The following is an 18,754-nucleotide window of genomic DNA, read 5'->3' on the forward strand; positions in this document are numbered from 1 at the left end:
TTTTCAATTTTTTCTTCTGTGCAACAAATGCTGAATGTAAGTGATGGTGGTGCAGCAGTTGCTCAAAATGCCCTTTCAAGTGCCTACATATAACCAAATATGACTTATTTTATTACTTTGAACTTGATATACAAATTTGTGTAAGATTTGCTGTCTGAGTCACTAAGACACAAATGTGTAATGATTGGTGAAACTGTCATGCATTCAAGAGAAAAAAAAAAGATAATTCCTGACTCTTTTTCTTTAACACTAGAACCGCCAGAGGTCGCTGTATAGCTAAAACCAAATCCTAATGGTCAGTAGCCTACTGTAATAAAAAAAGGCCTGCACTGACAGTGAAAAATAGAAGGTAGTAGCCTAAATATTTGGGTGGTACATTATTATACAATGTCATTAATCAATATATTAAGATAACCCTTGCTATTTAAATGACTAATATAGTCTATGGACAATAAAGAGCAATAATAATTCACCACATGGCAGAAGATGATGAGATGACAAATTCAAGTGCACGGCTAAATATTTATTCATTTGTTTAGTTATATCATTTATAGTTTGAATAAGATAACAACTTCAATCAAAAACAAAGTTTTATTCATTACATCAGATCAGATTAATCAATTTATTTCTTCAGCAAATGGCCCGACTAGAATATCAACACAGTAGCGAACAATAAATGATATGGCAAGACAATAATGTAATAAACCAAAGTTTGACCAATTAGAGTAATGTTAAGCTAAAACGTGTAAATATGACAGTAAATATCTGGATCACTGTCAGATGCTGAGCTGAACCTGGACACAATTACCATCAGACTCTCCATCACTCATGGAGTTTAGTGTTTCTAATACTTACCTTCCATAAATAACCTTTTTTTTTTTTTCATTTTTACTTAATTTATGAAACTGATAACCGGGTCATTCCTGTTATGTGATAACATTTTGGCTTCATAAGTGTTGGGGAAAAAAGTGACATGATTTTTATGTTTTTTGCATTCTACCAAAATAGTGACATGTTTAACTATTAGAAAATGATATTGGTCAAGCTCTGGGACTCTAAAAATAATAATTATGGGTAGATTGTTCAGACACTTTCCATGAAAATATTCCACACTGTAGGTGACATATAGATAGTTATCACAACATGTTAATAATGTAAATCTTATACTATCCAAGAAAGGCTAATTATTGTTTATGTCCCTTATGCCATCTTATAATTTGTTTTGTTTTTTACGATATCAAAACAATCATTGATGAATAGAATATGTCTTAATTATTAAGGACAGGTACTTTTTGTGCCAATTTTATATATTTTTATATATATATATATATATATATATATATATATATATATATATATATATATATATATATATATATATATATATATATATATATATGCTGTTAGTGCTCCTCGCCTCACAAAATAAGACAAAAGTATGCCAAACATTTAACATTGCTGTGAAATTATTATTTCAAATGACAGGAGAATAACAGGGTGGTTTCCCATCTGTAATGTGTGGAACTTCTCCTACATTATATTGTTTCTAAACGATACAAAAAAAAAAAAAATAATAATAATAATAAAATAAATAAATAATAATCCAGATTTCCTTTGGGGGAGGGAAACGAAAGATAGCTATGTGGTTCCTTATCACAATCAATCATGGTGACAAAACCATTATCTGTTCAGATGGCTAGAGAAACAATTACAAATTAGAGAGGACAGACATAATAATTTGTTTTATTCATATTTGATTAAAAATAAAGATGTTATAAATCATTTGGATTAACTAGATTAACAAACAACCACAAAAACCATCACAGTAAAGAACAGTAATGGACAGTGATGACACTTATTGTGTTTTTATGATGAAAAAAAATGGATTAAATTGTATTAAATATTGTAATATTTCACGTTAATTGAAGAAGAAAAAAAAAAAAAATATATATATATATATATATATATATATATATATATATATATATATATATATATATATATATATATATGATTTAATGTATGATTTGAGGCAGTTTAGCCTAGTCTATAACATAATTAAAACAAATTTTGATTTTTTTACAAAAAAAAATCAATTATTTTATGGTTAATATTTATTGTGGAAGTTGATTACTTTGGACTGAAGACATAGGTGTGTAAAATACAAAATATTATTTATAGTTTCTATCATGCCTGTTTAAGTGATAAAGAAGACCTAAATACACAATTTAAGCCATATCTTATAAATATGTGACTCGTTTTAGATAAAATATGATTAAATAAATCATTGGGACATAAAAGTCAGTGTATAACAGGAATGACCCAACCGTTAAATCAGTGAGTGAAAGAGTGAAATGCCTTGACTAGAAATGTACAATGTTAAAACATAAGCGGCAAGTAAACGACAACGTGGAAATACGATTCAATAGCAGGTCAGTTTGACTCACTGGTGCTTACAGGTATAAATGACCCGTTTTCTGATCTGGTTTTATCTAAATAATTTTTAACAACACTGAATTGTAAATTACATCATTTTAGTCAAAGTCAATGACTGGGAGACTTGAATGTATTGAAAGAGAGGATTAGATCATAGTTCAATTAGGACATTTAGGTAATTTATATAAACATGGCTTAAACAAAAACATTACTGGTGTGCATCTTGAGACAAAACAAGGACACTGACATATTTTAAGATCAATCAGTGCAAGTTTCGTTCAGTTGAAACTGAAGAAATGTCACCATTTTACATCATTCATGCTGCATGGAGAATTGCAATAGTGACTCAGATCATCTTTGTGAGAGAAAACTGTTCAATGCAGATTGTTTTTTCACCTTTTCTACGTGAACACCAAGAGAAGCAGCTCGTGGAGATGACGAGAAGACAGCGGATAGTAAATCTATTAATAATGTGACTGATGAAACCCACTGTCCATCAGTCAGTAAAAGAATCACATCGCTGGGTGTTTTCGAATGATTTGATGTTGTTTGGTTTAGTCTTTAACATCACTCAGCTTGAGAATCAGCAGAACGTGAACAGGGACTTTCTCAAATGCTCAACATAAATAACTCTTCATGTGCTTCATGTACCAAGACCGTGATAAAGACCCAACTGTAAAGCATATACTGTGTGCAGATACACATATGAGCCCGGCATTTATTTATATTCTCTTTATATGAGAGGACAGTGATATTAAAAGACACATTCTGTGCTCACATATTAATAAAGCATAATATCTGCAGAAAAACAGATGAGCCCAAAATATGAATATTAATAATGTCTGACTCACCTTGTTGTGAGTCAGATAATTAACACTCGCATCACAGGGGTCAATTTTACCCGTGGCTGTTCTCCAATAAAGGGCTACTACTAAATGTATAGATCTTGTTAAGCGTTTGCTTCATTACGATTTTCTAAAGAGAGGAAAACGTTTAAATTTTAATTAAACCTTTAGGGGAGAGCAGGGGTGAAAGTACCATTCTTCATAAAAACATCATTTTAAAAGATAATGCTGTAGACAGAGATATATTTCTGCTGTGGTCAGTAACTCTATCAGGTGGTGTTTTGCAGAAATGTAGAAAGACTTCAGTGTAATTTCACTTTGAACATAAATTGTACATTGTTGTTTTCGACCCCATCGGTTGGGATGAAAGTAACACAACAACATAAGCTAGATTCATTTCTGTTACTCTTGTTTTTATTAAGTTTACCTGATTATGACCTTGTTAATATGTGACTGCAAACATCTTCTTCCAGATCATCCAACCAACTGATTCATTTCTAATCATATTAAATTGTAAAGAAATTACAGATCCATCTGATTGGTTGATATCTTTTGATAAAGTTTAATTCAGGTGTGAAAATAATGAATATCTACAGCACATGAGCCCAGAGAGATTTGAGCGAGCACAGGACACAGCCTGAGTGAGAGGAGAGACAGGTTTTAAGTGTTTTCAGACGAGAGCAGCGTATATCTGTGTGTGTAAAGGAAATCTGTGTGAGATTTGTGATCACACATTGTATAATATTAATATAGGCTTTAATTTATTTAATATAGGCTTTAGGACACGATAACAGACGTTTTATACTTGTGCTACAAAACTTTCAGACTCAGTCGCACCAGAGCTATGTTCAAGAAAAGTGAATGTGCAGCTCTTGAATGAGCCACAGTCTCTGATTCTCCTCCGAGGACAAGGAAAAATTAATATTTACAATAACAATAATTACAATTGAAGAGAAATCTCAAATGAGCATGTGATGAAATAGCTTCTCTTCTCTTCCCTGCAAACCATAAAATGAACAATGAACGAATGTTTAACTCTTTCACTGTGAGTTTTATATATTCTTGTGGTCCCAGATTTTTTAGGAGACCCTTATTTCAGAACGTTACCCTTTTACTGTTTCCGTGACGACGCATCAGGCTCGTCACATGACACAACACTGTACGACACACAGATCACTTTTATTTCTATTTCCTTCTTTATTGTAAATATTCACACACTTGCTCATGTCCGTGTCCTGAACTATCTGATATTCAGATTCTCAGATGTGTGTGAATGAGTGTGTTTAGTTTCTAAATGATCTTGATCGTGATCTGTAGCGTTAGATGGGTGCCGTCATGTTTGTTCAGAGATTTACAGCTGGATAAACGTCTCTGTTTCTCCTGAAACACATGTAACAAGTGTCCGGTGAACTGAGAGAAGAACAGCGTCAACTTTACAGTGACTTACACTGTGTGTCTCTGATCAGAATAAAACACATTTGAATGATTGATATTGTTGCTTTCACAGACATCAGTGTGTTTTACAAACTCTAAATGTGTTGTTTTACGAGTATTTATATGTATTTAAATGTCTGATGCCTAAAACAAGAATTATGTGTTCGTTGTGATAATATGACCAGCGCAGTCAGATCAGATCAAAGCTGAAGTGTGTCGTTGTGTTTTTGTTTGTTTGTTTGTTTTTCTGGACTGCTGATGTCATTTCACAAATATAAACAGATTAGGAGAACATTGTTAGCTGAATGTAATGTAAGTCACTTTTGATGAAATTGTAATATTGTTTAGAGACTCAGAAGAAACCGTGAAAAAATTCTGATAAAATGATTCGGCTTCCTGAAATATGACCTGAAGTGAAAACATTGTTTACTCTATTAAATTGTGTGTGTGTGTGTGTGTGTTTTCTAGTGTGGATCACGGAGGAGAGTTCAGGATCACATCAATACTCCACAAATGTAAGTCACACACAGAAACACAGTTTTGTTGTTTGTAGTTGAGTTGTAAATGTGTGTGTTGTAATGTGTGTGTGTTGTGTTCAGACGCCTGTGATCTCACACTGGATCCAAACACAGCAAACACTCGACTCGTTCTGTCTGAGGAGAACAGAAAGGTGACGCGTGTCTCTGAGGATCAGTCGTATCCTGATCATCCCGACAGATTTGATTATTTTGAGCAGGTTGTGTGTTCAGAGAGTCTGACTGGACGCTGTTACTGGGAGACTGAATGGAGCGGAAAAGTTCAGATATCAGTGTGTTATAAAGAAATCCAGAGGAAAGGAAGGAGTGATGACTGTAGGTTTGGACGTAATGATATCTCCTGGATTCTGATCTGCTCTGATCAAGGATTCTCTGCTCTTCACAATGATAACTCCACTGAGATCTCTGTTGATCCAGACTCCTGTAAGAGAGTCGCAGTGTTTCTGGACGAGTCGAGCGGCTCTCTGTCCTTCTACAGCGTCTCTGACACACACACACTCACACACTTACACACATTCACACACACATTCACTCGACCGCTACTCGCTGGATTTAACCTTGGTTATGCAAACTCTTCAGTGTCTCTGTGTCACATTAAACACTGAACACACACACACACTCACACACATTCACACACACACACACACACACACACACACACACTCACACACTTACACACATTCACTCAGCCACTACTCGCTGGATTTTACCTTCATACAACCTCTTCAGTGTCTCTGTGTCACATTAAACATTAAACACACACTCACACACACACACACTCTGATAATTATGTGTCAAATAATATCTCATATTTCCTCTGTTGTGTCGCTGTATTTTCAGGAGTTTATCCAGTTTTAGTTTAATAGAAACATCTAATCAGTCCAGTATTATTGTACATTATTATTAACATGATGATTAATCTCTTTTTCTCTGATGTGAAATATTGTTATTGTGAGGAGAATCTGATTCAGAAGTAAATCTGATTCAAATCCTGGTCTTGTGTGTCTCGTGTTCGATCAGATCAACTCTGTGTCTCTACTTTCTCTCTCTTTCTTCTCTCATATTCATCGACTCATTCTCTACATTTTATTTGACTTTTATTCTCTAAATCTCTCTTTTGTCTAGTAGTTTAATGAGTTTATTTTCAACATATTATGTTCACTATTTCATCAAAATGTAACAAGTTTAAAGTTTTGAGGAGATTTTATGATACTATGCAATATTTGTAAAAAAAAAAAAAATGTATTAGCTGTTCGCCCCATTAAAATTAAACTCTTTTTCCAAGCAAAATCAGTGTTATATATTTTTGTTTAATAATATTTTCTGTTAATTTAGAATTATTACAAGATTTTAAGATGTGTATATATATATATGTGTGTGTGTGTGTGTGTGTGTGTACTTTTTTTTACTTTAGCTATTTTTCCTGTAAAATTCAACTCTTGAGCTCCTTTATTTTTGGGTGACAATTGGTACAAAACATTTTTTTTTTTTTATACAGGAAGTTCAATGTAATTTTTTTTTCAATAATATTTTCTGTTTATTATTTAAAATTTCTAAAAGACACTACGCAATATTTATAAAACTTGTATGAGCTGTTTTTTCTTTATAATAAAACCATTTAATTTCTACATTCTTGGGTCACACTTGAAACAACCTGAATTCACTTTATTTCTTCTTATCATTATTATAATTCTTTTATTTTTTTCCTCAGGAAAATCTAGATCATACATTTTCTGATCCCATAATATTTCTCTGTTAATTATTTAAAATTATTAAACATTTTATGACACTATGCACTATATTTATAAAACTTTTATGATCCATTTTCTCTTTAAAATTAAGCTCTTTAGCTCCTTTATTTTTTGGGTCACACTTGGTACTTAAAATATTTATTTATTTGTTTTAATATTTAGAGTTTTGAGGAGATTTTATGATACTATGCAATATTTGTAAAACATTGTATTAGCTGTTTTTTCCATTAAAATTAAACTCTTGAGCTCCTTCATTTGTGAGTCTCACTTGGTAATTGAAATTTAACTTTTCCCCTCAGGAAAATCATTGTAATGTATTTTTGTTCAATAATATTTTCTCTTTATTATTTAGAATTACTAGAAGATTTTATGACACTACGCAATATTTATAAAACTTGAATGACCTATTTTTCCTTTAAAATGAAACCATTTAATTTCTACATTCTTGGGTCACAATTGAAACAACCTGAATTCACTTTATTTCTTCTTCTTATTATTATTATTTATTTATTTATTTCCTCAGGAAAATCTAGGTCATACATTTTCTGATCCCATAATATTTCTCTGTTAATTATGACACTATGCACTATATTTATAAAACTTTTATGATCCATTTTCTCTTTAAAATTAAGCTCATTAGCTCCTTTATTTTTTGGATCATACTTGGTACTTAAAAAAGGGAAATTAATGTAATGTTTTTGTTCAATAATATATATATATATATATTTTTTTTTTTTTTTTTTTTTTGCTAAATATTTAGAATTGTGAGGGGATTTTATGTTACTCTGCAGTATTTTTACAATATTTATTAGCTGTTTCCCCCATTAAAATTACTCTTTTTCCAAGCAAAATCAGTGTTATATTTTTTGTTTAATAATATTTTCTGTTAATTATTTAGAATTATTACAAGATTTTAAGATATATATATATATATATATATATATATATATATATATATATATATATATATATATATATATACTTTTTTTTTATTTAGCTATTTGTAAAATTCAACTCTTGAGCTCCTTTATTTTTGGGTGACAATTGGTACAAAACATTTTTTTTTACAGGAAGTTCAATGCAATATATTTTTGTTCAATAATATTTTCTGTTTATTATTTCGAATTAGTAAAATAATTTATGGTATAAATATTAATTTATTTGTTTTAATATTTAGAGTTTTGAGGAGATTTTATAATACTGTGCAATATTTGTAAAAATTTTATTAGCTGTTTTTTCCATTAAAATTAAACTCTTGAGCTCCTATAATTTGTGAGTCGCACTTGGTAATTGAAATTTAACTTTTTCCCTCAGGAAAATCATTGTAATGTATTTTTGTTCAATAATATTTTCTGTTTATTATTTAGAATTTCTAAAAGATTTTATGACACTACGCAATATTTAATCTATCTGATAATCTCTTTAATATGAAACACAACAAATCCATAAGAGAAGAATAAAGTGCAGTCATTAAGTTTCCTCAACAGGACATTGTTTAACAAAAAGTTAAATGAAGATAAATAAATAAATATAATGTAGAAAATATTACATCTGTATAATAAACAATTTATACCTGATAGAAAATGACACATTTTTTAGGCTCGTAGTATTCAATGGCTGACTGTAGTCAGTGATTTCATTAATAATGTAAATGTAAACTCATCACATAATGTGATCATATAATACAATCATAAGCTACTAGTCATAAACATAATTATATTAGAATGAAACGCATCCAAACTGAATGAAGGCCTCAATATTTTTGACTCTTACAAGACATGATATCATGAAAGAGAGAAAAAGATAATCTACAGAAAGATGGGATGTTTTAAGAGGGATGATATGAAAGCAATAAGCAAAGAACAAGACTGATAACCTCGATTTATTAACTTATGAACACAAGTGTACCCCGTTTCATGATATGTATTTACAAGTCATTTGTCCACCAGCTGCAGCTTGGACTTTTGACTAATTAACTTGGGAACAGGAGCCCACCGGGCAGAGCTGGAGCCCACCAGGGCGTAGCAAGGGGAGCTGGAGCCCACCAGGCTGGAGCAGATGGGACAGAAGCCCACCAAGGCGGAGCAGGTGGAGCTGGAGCTCACCAGGATGGAGCAGACGGGACAGAAGCCAGGGCAGAGCAAGGGGAGCTGGAGCCCACCAGGACGGAGCGAGGGGACCTGGAGCCCACCAGGACGGAGCAGGTGGAGCTGGAGCCCACCAGGGCGGAGCAGATGGGACATAAGCCCACCAGGGCGGAGCAGGTGGAGCTGGAGCCCACCAGGGCGGAGCAGATGGGACATAAGCCCACCAGGGCGGAGCAGGTGGAGCTGGAGCCCACCAGGGCGGAGCAGATGGGACATAAGCCCACCAGGGCGGAGCAGGTGGAGCTGGAGCCCACCAGGGCGGAGCAGATGGGACATAAGCCCACCAGGGCGGAGCAGGTGGAGCTGGAGCCCACCAGGGCGGAGCAGATGGGACATAAGCCCACCAGGGCGGAGCAGGTGGAGCTGGAGCTCACCAGGGCGGAGCAGATGCGACAGAAGCCCACCAGGGCAGAGCACATGGGACAGAAGCCCTCCAGGGTGGAGCAGGTGGAACTGGAGCCCACCAGGGCGGAGCAGACCGGACAGAAGCCAGGGCGGAGCAAGGGGAGCTGGAGCCCACCAAGGTGGAGCAGATGGGACCGAAGCCAGGGCGGAGAAGAGTACAACGATGGTGGAGTCAATGGCACAGGAGAGCACGTATGGTTAGGTGGGACTGGAACAGAGAACATAAACTGATTAATGGTGGCCTCTTTGGCCGTGATAAGTCAAAGTTCACAGAAGGCTTCCATAGCCATGACAGAAATTAACTAGAGTAGTGACTTGACTTTGTTCACGAAGATCAACGGTGACTTGACTTGACTCATAAAGTGTAACTGTGGTTTTGACTCATGGGGGTTAATGGTGACTTGACCTGACTCTGGACAGTCAGTGGTGACTCGACCTTGATTCTGGAAGGTCAATGGGGAACTGACATGACTCTGGAAGATCAACGGGATCCTGACCTGCGGCCATCTTGTGCAGTGGCTCCGGGCTGGCGGCCATGACAGGATTTGTATGAGAAAAAAGCTGAATGGGGAACTTGAGGCAGGGGAACAAAATTCACATTTAAAAAAGCATTATTTAACCCAATTAATAAATGAAATATTAATGGGGTTATAACAGATGATCATACAGTCATTTCTCAATACTGTAGTGAATTTTAACAACATTTGTATACGTCTAGTTACTCTCAGGTGTCAGCCAAAGCCTGAATTGAATTCTTTGCAGATTGAACCTATTAATAGAAATGAAAAGGAACTTTGTGATAGACTTGTAACATATTGCCAGCTGATGGATGCAATTAATCATTTGAAAAATTCCAAATCACCAGGTACTGATGGTTTGACATCAGAGTTCTATAAATATTCTCAAAGGAATTGGCTCCCTTTCTTTTAGAGGTTTTTGTTGAAAGCATCAAAAAACAGTGTCTTCCACCCACTTTAACACAAGGTTTAATTGTATTGCTTCCCAAACCAAATAAAGACAGACAGTATATTGATAATTGGCGCCCTATTTGTTTATTGAATAATGATTATAAACTGTTGGCCCTAATTTTAGCTAGAAGATTGAAAAAAACTTTAGATTCAGTAATCGATGAAACGCAATCAGGATTCATGAAAAATCGGCACATTACAAATAATATTTTATATTATTTTTTGTTTTTGTTTTTTTATTTTAAACCATTTGATTCTGTAGAACATCATTTTATCCTTGATACTCTAAAGAAATTTGATTTAAGATTATTTTTTTCTGCAGCAATCGAAACCCTTTACAAAAACTGTTCTATGAAGTTATGTAATGGTATTCCCCCTAGATTTTATATTTCCAAAGGAATTAGGCAGGGGTGCCCAGTATCTCGATACCTCTTTTTGTTAGTAAGTCAGCTTCTTTCCTCTCATATTATATCAAGCCCACTGAGAGGTATCACTATTATTGATAGAGAGATAAAAATCACACAATTAGCCGATGACACTACTCTCTTTATTCAAAATGAGAATCAGATATCTGTGGCAACTGATCTAATTGGTGAATTTGGGGTAAACTTAAATTTGGCTAAATGTGAGCTTACGGCCAAAACGGAACTAGCTACTATGGTATTCCTTTAAAGAATTGGGTTCAATATCTTGGAATATTGATAACCAAAGACCAGAAAAGAAGGTGCTTGCTGAATTTTAGTCCTATTATTGAAAAAAAAAACTAAAGAAAAAAAGTTTAATCATTGGCTAATAGAGACCTCTCTTTAAGTTTTAATTACAAAGGCAAAGGGTATTTCTAGACTTATTTATGCAGCAAAGGCTTTACATCTTGATAATAAAAAACTATGTAAAGAAATTGACAAAATATTGACTTAATGAATAAAATACATTACATAAAGAATATTAATATTATTATATGAACTAATGTGAACAAAGAACGCTTCTGTGCGCTGGCGTCCTCCACAAGTTAAGAGATTTTAAACAAACACTGTTAATACACATGCATTTAACCAAATTAAACAATTAATGCTATAAAAGTGTGCACATTGAGAGAAATAAACAGCAGATGTTCATGGTAACAACTTCTTTAACTTGAGCAAATGCTGTTAATACACACATAAATTTGTTAATAAAGTAAATAAAACGAAAACATGCATGTTTTAATGCTATTAAAGAGAAACGATCCACTCGAAAGTCTTTGCTCATCATGACAGGACCTGTATCTGTTAGCTGCTAGGGATGTGCATATCGATCCTGCAGTATCGATATATATCGATACTCAGAAGCTTCTATTTTGGTATCGATATTTTCTGCAAAGTATCGATACTTAATTATATATATATTAAGCAGTGTGGACAGGCTAATCGGGATAGTGTGTTTATGATATAAAAAGAAAAGGTCTCGCAGACGAGGTGGTATGACTTTAACACCGATTGGTCTGCGGCTGCGCGTAGTGCAATGTGCCATTCACCATCACAACACGACTTGCGTGAAAGATTGACAGCAGTACCGCCGCTCCCTATACGCAGAAAACGCAGTCTTCGTAGGGCACCAAATCCCAGAGGGGGCACCATCCCAGTTGCACAAAAAAAAAAAAAAAAACCTGCACCATTCTCCCATCCGCGCTCGCAACCGCTCACACCTGATGTTTGCGGCTGAATGTTCATAATTGATGGATGGACATATGGGTAAAGGACATCACCAATCCGGCGCAGAGAAAAGAAAACTATGAAAAAATGAAGTTGGCTGGACGTTGGACATTCGAGAGTCTCAAATTTAGGGACCGTCTCTAAAGTTACATGCGATATTGGTATACACTTTTCTAACGTCAGTAGCATCTGAGGAGAATGACTTACAGTCATAAAAACAACTGTAACTGTTCATGTAGGTGTCAGCCAGGCCCGTCGTCAAGGGGGGGCATCGGGGGGCAGTGCCCCCCCAAATTACATTTTGTGCCCCCCTAAACGTAACGCACAGAACAATTAACCCAACTTGCATTAGATGTTTGATATTACATGTTATTGATTTAGATCAATGCGATAATGACGTTGTTTTCAGCAGAACTTGGCTCACAGGAACAGTAATCACTACAACGGTAACACTAGAAATGCATAACACATTACCTTCAGAAATGATTCAGACAATTCATTATTCAACGCATTATTACACAGAACATAATTTTAAATATAATTATATTCATAAATGACTGTTAAAACATCCCAAAACAGCACCCAAACCTTGCAAAGACATACCTTATTAATTATTCAAATACAACAGCTAATGGCAAATCTCCAGCAGCAGACCTTTCAATATGTTATTTTTGTGTTAGTAGTTTTATTAATTCAAATTACAATATGCAGTTTGTGTATAAGTATATGTATATATAAATCATGCAGTTCATTTAGTTAAGCATACAGTATTGTATTGTTTATACGCAATTCCTTTGCGCAGCTGAGCTGCGCATTGCATGCGATCTCAGAATAAATTTTTGGCGGTTTTGTACAGAAAAGCTACAGTATATAAGAAAGTGGTTTAAAGATTCGTCGGTGAAAAAGACGACTTTGACCAACACCAACGTGTGTGGAGACGACTTTGGAGCTAATGAGATGGTAGGATTGGAGAATTTGTCTAATGAGACACAAGTTCACAGCGTAGACAGAGCCGCGGGTCTAATTATGAATGGTCCTACTACTAGTGATGACGTGATTGCCGTCGCTCTGGCTGTGACTGGGCCAAAGCTGCAGGCCATTGATGATCTTGGAAATGAAGGACCGAATCAGATCATTTTACCGCGATACCCTGCTCAGTTGTATAATAATAAAAATCGCTCCTTTGTGTCTTCATGGTATTAGACTCGTGACTGGCTTGAATATAGTGTCAAAGCTGATGCAGCATTCTGCTTCCCATGTCGAGTGTTCAATAGTGCGCACGCCGTAGTAGAGACGTTGAGATCATACGTTGAAGTATTTTATTTGAATAATTGAAAAAAACAAGACTATTGTGGTCTATTTTAGTTATAGCCTAATATGGGTTGTTGTTATGGTCTGTCTCAGATCATCAAAAAAAGTGTGCCCCCCTATGAAAATTAAATGCCCCCCCATTTGGTTTGTTCTGGCGACGGCCCTGGTGTCAGCTATAATGCACAAATGTTTGATATTTATTAAAATAAACTAAATCATATGTAAATTGTGCTACTTTTTCACATGGGCTCAAACACAAATTTGAAGCTCAATAGCATTTGAGGAGAAAGACAGTCATAAAACAATTTTAATGTGTTCATTTAGGTGTCAGCTACAGTGCACCCCTTATTCACTTTTAATATAAATAAATTATAAAGCATTTAGGTGAAAACGAGGCCCGTTTATCACTTTCAGGCACATTCCTGTGAAATTTTTTATTTTTATTTTTTTCAGGTTCCCTTATGAAAATTACCCATAGTTTTAACAATAACACCACAAATCATCGTTCTTGTATCCATGGTAACTGCAAATGTATTTATAAATGTATACATACATACACACACACACACACACACACACACACACACACATATATATATATATATATATATATATATATATATATATATATATTTATATATATATATATATATATATATATATATATATATATATATATATTTATATATATATATATATATATATATATTTATATATATATATATATATATATATATTTATATATATATATATATATATATATATATATATATATATATATATATATATATATATTTATATATATATATATATATATATATATATATATATATATATATATATATATATATATATATATATATATATATATATATGTGTGTGTGTGTATGTATATATATATATATATATATATATATATATATATATATATTAAATTAAGATTATTTTGAAAAATCACATACACTTTTATTACAATTATAAGCAGTATCGGTATTGTATCGGTATCGTTAAAATTTTAAGGAAAAGGTATCGCCCATCCCTATTAGCTGCATCTCCGGTCGATGACGTCACTTCCAGGGAGGCATGTTGTACACGCCCCCGTCCCTTGACTCCGCCCCCACGTCAAAACAGTGCCACAAAGAGAGACGTGCAGAAAAATGAAGCGCAAAGGGAAAATGGTATGGCAAGCTCAAACTAGACTGACAAGCAAAATAAAAGCAGCTTTGCAAATAAATTAATAGATATGACCATTGAAAATATGTATTGCAGAATCACTGCTTTCACACTGTTTCATTTATGTTTTGCAATTCTTTATTTTTGAAAAGTGAAAGTGAAAGTGAAGTGACATTCAGCCAAGTATGGTGACCCATACTCAGAATTTGTGCTCTGCATTTAACCCATCCGAAATGCACACACAGAGCAGTGAACACACACACACACACCCGGAGCAGTGGGCAGCCATTTATGCTGCGGCGCCCAGGGAGCAGTTGGGGGTTGGATGCCTTGCTCAAGGGCACCTAAGTCTGGTATTGAAGGTGGAGAGAGAGCTGTTCATGCACTACCCCCACCCACAATTCCGTCCGGCCCGAGACTAGAACTCACAACCCTTCGATTGGGAGTCCAACCCTCTAACCATTAGGCCACTTCCCCGTTTACATAAAGCAAAATTATTTCCTCAATACTTAAATTTTCGTTTGCAAAACTTACTTTTTTTGCGTACATATATGGGATGATTTTGACTCCATGGAGAGCCAGAGTGGGAGGCAGACTGTAAAATAAAGGTTTTTCCCCATCTCACTGCCTCTCGTGAGGTGTAGAATGATGGGTGAATGAGAGAGAGAGAGAGGGGGGGGGGTTGGGGTTGTGGCTGCGCATGCGCAGAGCAGACCGCGTGACTCACGCGCTCGACGGTATTCCCGGAAGTGTGTTCTCGCGCCGTTCCCTCCCATAGACAGTAAAAATTGAGAAGTCAGGGAAGCTTTTTCGAAGCTGTCGCCTCGCAGTCCCCGCAGGTCCACGGTAAGTTTTCACAACACGAACACTGCGAAGATTTCGTGTAACGCGTGCAGACGTTATCCGACAGTCGTATCGCTTGCGGCGACGCCTCCCCCCCCCCCCCCACGGTAGTTTAGCATCTTTTGTAGCTTCGTTAACGTTATCCACGGCAGGCTGACATGAGATAGCCAGTCGATAAGTGTCTTTCCTGTCGGCTCCGCCAGTTTCACCCAGTCCTTTATAAAGATGATCATGAGATGTTTTGAATAGTAAAAATTGATCAGACCGGAGGACATCGGGGGTCCAGGGTTAATTTGATCACCTCTGACCGGCTCGGGTCTGAACTGATCAGCAGGCGCTGTCTGATAGCAGCCTGTGAACATCAGACTTCACCATCATCTCTGAGTCTGGGGTGTAGCCTGTGCTTCATAGAAAGTAAAGTGCTCATGTTGACAGCGTGTTTTCTGATCTGAAATCATCCGACAAACAAGTCGTGTCGCTAAAAGGAACTGTGATCTGATGTGAAACAGCTCATGTGTCAGATGTATCATGTGTATCAGGTCATACACTGAAACACTGTTGTGACTTCAGATCTCGACCTGAGAGGAAAGGGCCGAGCAGTTGTGTCTTCTGCTGTTCACGCAATCCACTGATTCTTCGTGATTTGTGGATTTTATAGATGATCTAACCGAAAGCACATCGTACTTTTTATTATTAAACGTAATGCTGCTGTAAATGATGCTCGGTTAGCAGCATTAGCTTGCTAGCATGAGGAAGTTCCTGGATCAGAGCTGCAAGTTCATCTTGATTTGGGAGTAACAGAATAATTAATGATCTTTCTAGTTTTTTTCCACTAGTTTTTTTCATTAATTCCGGTAGAAAAGAAAGCTGCCTTGATGCAGTTTTATGAGGATATCACGCATCATCATGAATTTCTGTGTAATAAATCCCGGTTAATTTTAATCAGGTTAAATCTAACGTTATCTTAACGGAGAGCGAGGCGAAGAGATTAATGCAGTGTTTGCCTGAGAACAGAGCGAATGTTAGGATATTTACATATTAACAAAAGAAGCCCACTGCTGGGAAAAAGAAAAATCAAGGCTAATTTCCTTCCTGTGTGGTGTGAGGGGCGCGATGTATTTTCTAGTTCCTTCTCTCTGATTCGATTGTGCTACCAGGAGGAGAACTGGCTCATGAATATTAACTACGTAAGCCGACGTTCGCCCTGTGAGTCTATCTGATTGGCTAAATGAGCGAATGAGCGAAGTGGCTTGGCTTACGTATGTTTATTAGGTCACGTGATTGACTGCATCAGGCAGGACGTAATTAATATTCATGAGCTAAGCCTTCTCTCTATCGTGAGTTACTCAGGGCGGTGTCTGCAGTGTTTAAACTCTGTCCCTAAGTGTACCGAGCAGCCAATTGCTTAATTATTCTACAATATTTGTTGCAATTGTGAATGTGTAGTTTGCTCAAAGTTCGCTACACATACAGTATTTAAAGTTAAACGGACAAGTTGTCGGTAATATTTGATAGTAACGCACTTGTTGCTTTAATAACAATGTGTTCTCTGTTTTAGTTAGTTAAAAATATGATGTTATCAAAGACTGAGTAGATGTTTAATGGGTGCACCTGTCCAACAACATGTTGTATATTGTCATAAGAGTAAGAGAAGTGTGAATACTGCAGTGATGTGTTTCTTTGCAGCTAAAGAGGGAGGCTGGTGGCTCTGTCCTATATTCTGAACACAATTCAATATTTCAGCTCTATTTGGGGAAACTGAAGGGAAAGCAGGTTGCCAGAGAATTTATGTCAAACATTTTGAGGACATCTGTGCTTTTGTCCAAATTCAGCCTACCTTCCTATAAGAACTTCTGTGTTTTTTGATGAATTTTGATGAAACGGGTGGTGTGTTTAGTGTTTTGTTTGTGTCATTGTCTCAATTGTGTAGTTCAGTCCATTGAATGAATAATAGATCTAGATTTGCTTTATGTAGTCGTTCCGGCTGATACAGCAGCGGTGAGATGGACATCAGTGAGTTGTGATGAGAAGCCACATAAAGGTCAGGTCTGATGGGCCATCACTGATATGAGCGTCTCTGTTATGCTCCCGCGGGTGCTCGTGCCTTTTATTGATCCCAGTCAAGGTAGAAGCTACAGCTGGCCAATAAGAAGTTATTTTAGGGTTTTATTTTTAGCCTTTTAAAGACTTTTTAAGTACAGACAGGCTTAAATCTATTTCTGTGTTTGCCCTGAAAAGGCTTGAAATGTTGCTTTTATTTCTTCAGGCAGAGAAGCATGTCAACAACAACAAAGCATGCTAGCCAAATATATAAAAAATGTTTAACTTTTGGTCTGAAATTGTCAAAAAGAACAATGTTGTTGACTAAATCAGTCATATTTAGTATGGACCTGTATTACAGTGCATTGTACTAAACCGCAACATTTAACCGCATGTCCTTCAGCTGAGTCATTTTAAAGGTCCCGTTTTTCGCGCTTTTTTGAAGCTTTGATTGTGTTTACAGTGTGCAATGTAACATATGTTCATGTTTCACGTGTAAAAAAGCACAGTATTTTTCACATAATTCTCCTATCTGTATACCGCTGTTGTCACTGTCACAAAAACGGGCTGATGTCTTCCTTGTTCTATAAAGTCCCTCCTTCAGAAATACGTAACGAGTTCTGATTGGGCCAGCTGTTCCTGTGTTGTGATTCGACTGCAGCTGAGCGCGTGCTGTCCTCCTGGAAACGAGATTGGACTAGTTTTGAGAAGCAAGTGGGCAGGAGCATGTGCTGGAGATATACTTATAATCACAGGAGCGTTTTTACTGACGAAATGCACCTGAAAATCACATTTGTTTTTTTGCACAGCCCTAACATCTAGTTAACAAAGCTAAACAGCGTTAAACGCACCAACTTAAATAATAAAATACACTTTCCGGTTGTGGTCCATAAACAACGCCTTCTCCAGACAAAGAGGGAACTGCTCCATCTTTCAAGAATAATCTTTGTGCGAATCCGGCATTAAACTGATTGAGATTGAGGAAGCTGTCCTGAGCAAAATGTGCTGCGCATAGTTTTACTTGTGGATTATAATTTTCGGGATCCGAGTTAAACATAAATTGTAACCATTAATCTCCAAGTACAGCGTCCCTGGGAAGCCCAAACAAAAATGATTGGACTCCGAGATGAAAATGACAGCGTTTCGACGACATGGAGATAAACACAAACGCAGC

General features: G+C 35.8%; 2 protein-coding genes across 6 annotated transcripts in view; both read left to right on the forward strand.

Moving 5' to 3' along the window:
- LOC127942563 (myosin heavy chain, fast skeletal muscle-like) overlaps positions 1–18,754 on the forward strand; it is a 139,966-nt gene that overhangs the window by 39,740 nt on the left and 81,472 nt on the right. The window lies entirely within an intron of this gene.
- On the forward strand, positions 4,605–6,716 carry LOC127943131 (stonustoxin subunit beta-like). The gene is made up of 3 exons (XM_052539326.1): positions 4,605–4,618; positions 5,184–5,230; positions 5,315–6,716. The coding sequence occupies exons 1-3, from the start codon at positions 4,605–4,607 to the stop codon at positions 5,854–5,856; spliced, it is 603 nt and encodes a 200-aa protein (XP_052395286.1). The 3' UTR covers positions 5,857–6,716.

This window comes from Carassius gibelio, chromosome A22, assembly GCF_023724105.1.
Source record: "Carassius gibelio isolate Cgi1373 ecotype wild population from Czech Republic chromosome A22, carGib1.2-hapl.c, whole genome shotgun sequence".
NCBI classification, from domain to species: domain Eukaryota; kingdom Metazoa; phylum Chordata; class Actinopteri; order Cypriniformes; family Cyprinidae; genus Carassius; species Carassius gibelio.

Coding starts and splice junctions, on each gene's coding strand:
- LOC127943131 (XM_052539326.1), top strand. Junction 5,231..5,314: donor CACATCAATACTCCACAAAT/GTAAGTCACACA, acceptor TGTTGTGTTCAG/ACGCCTGTGATCTCACACTG.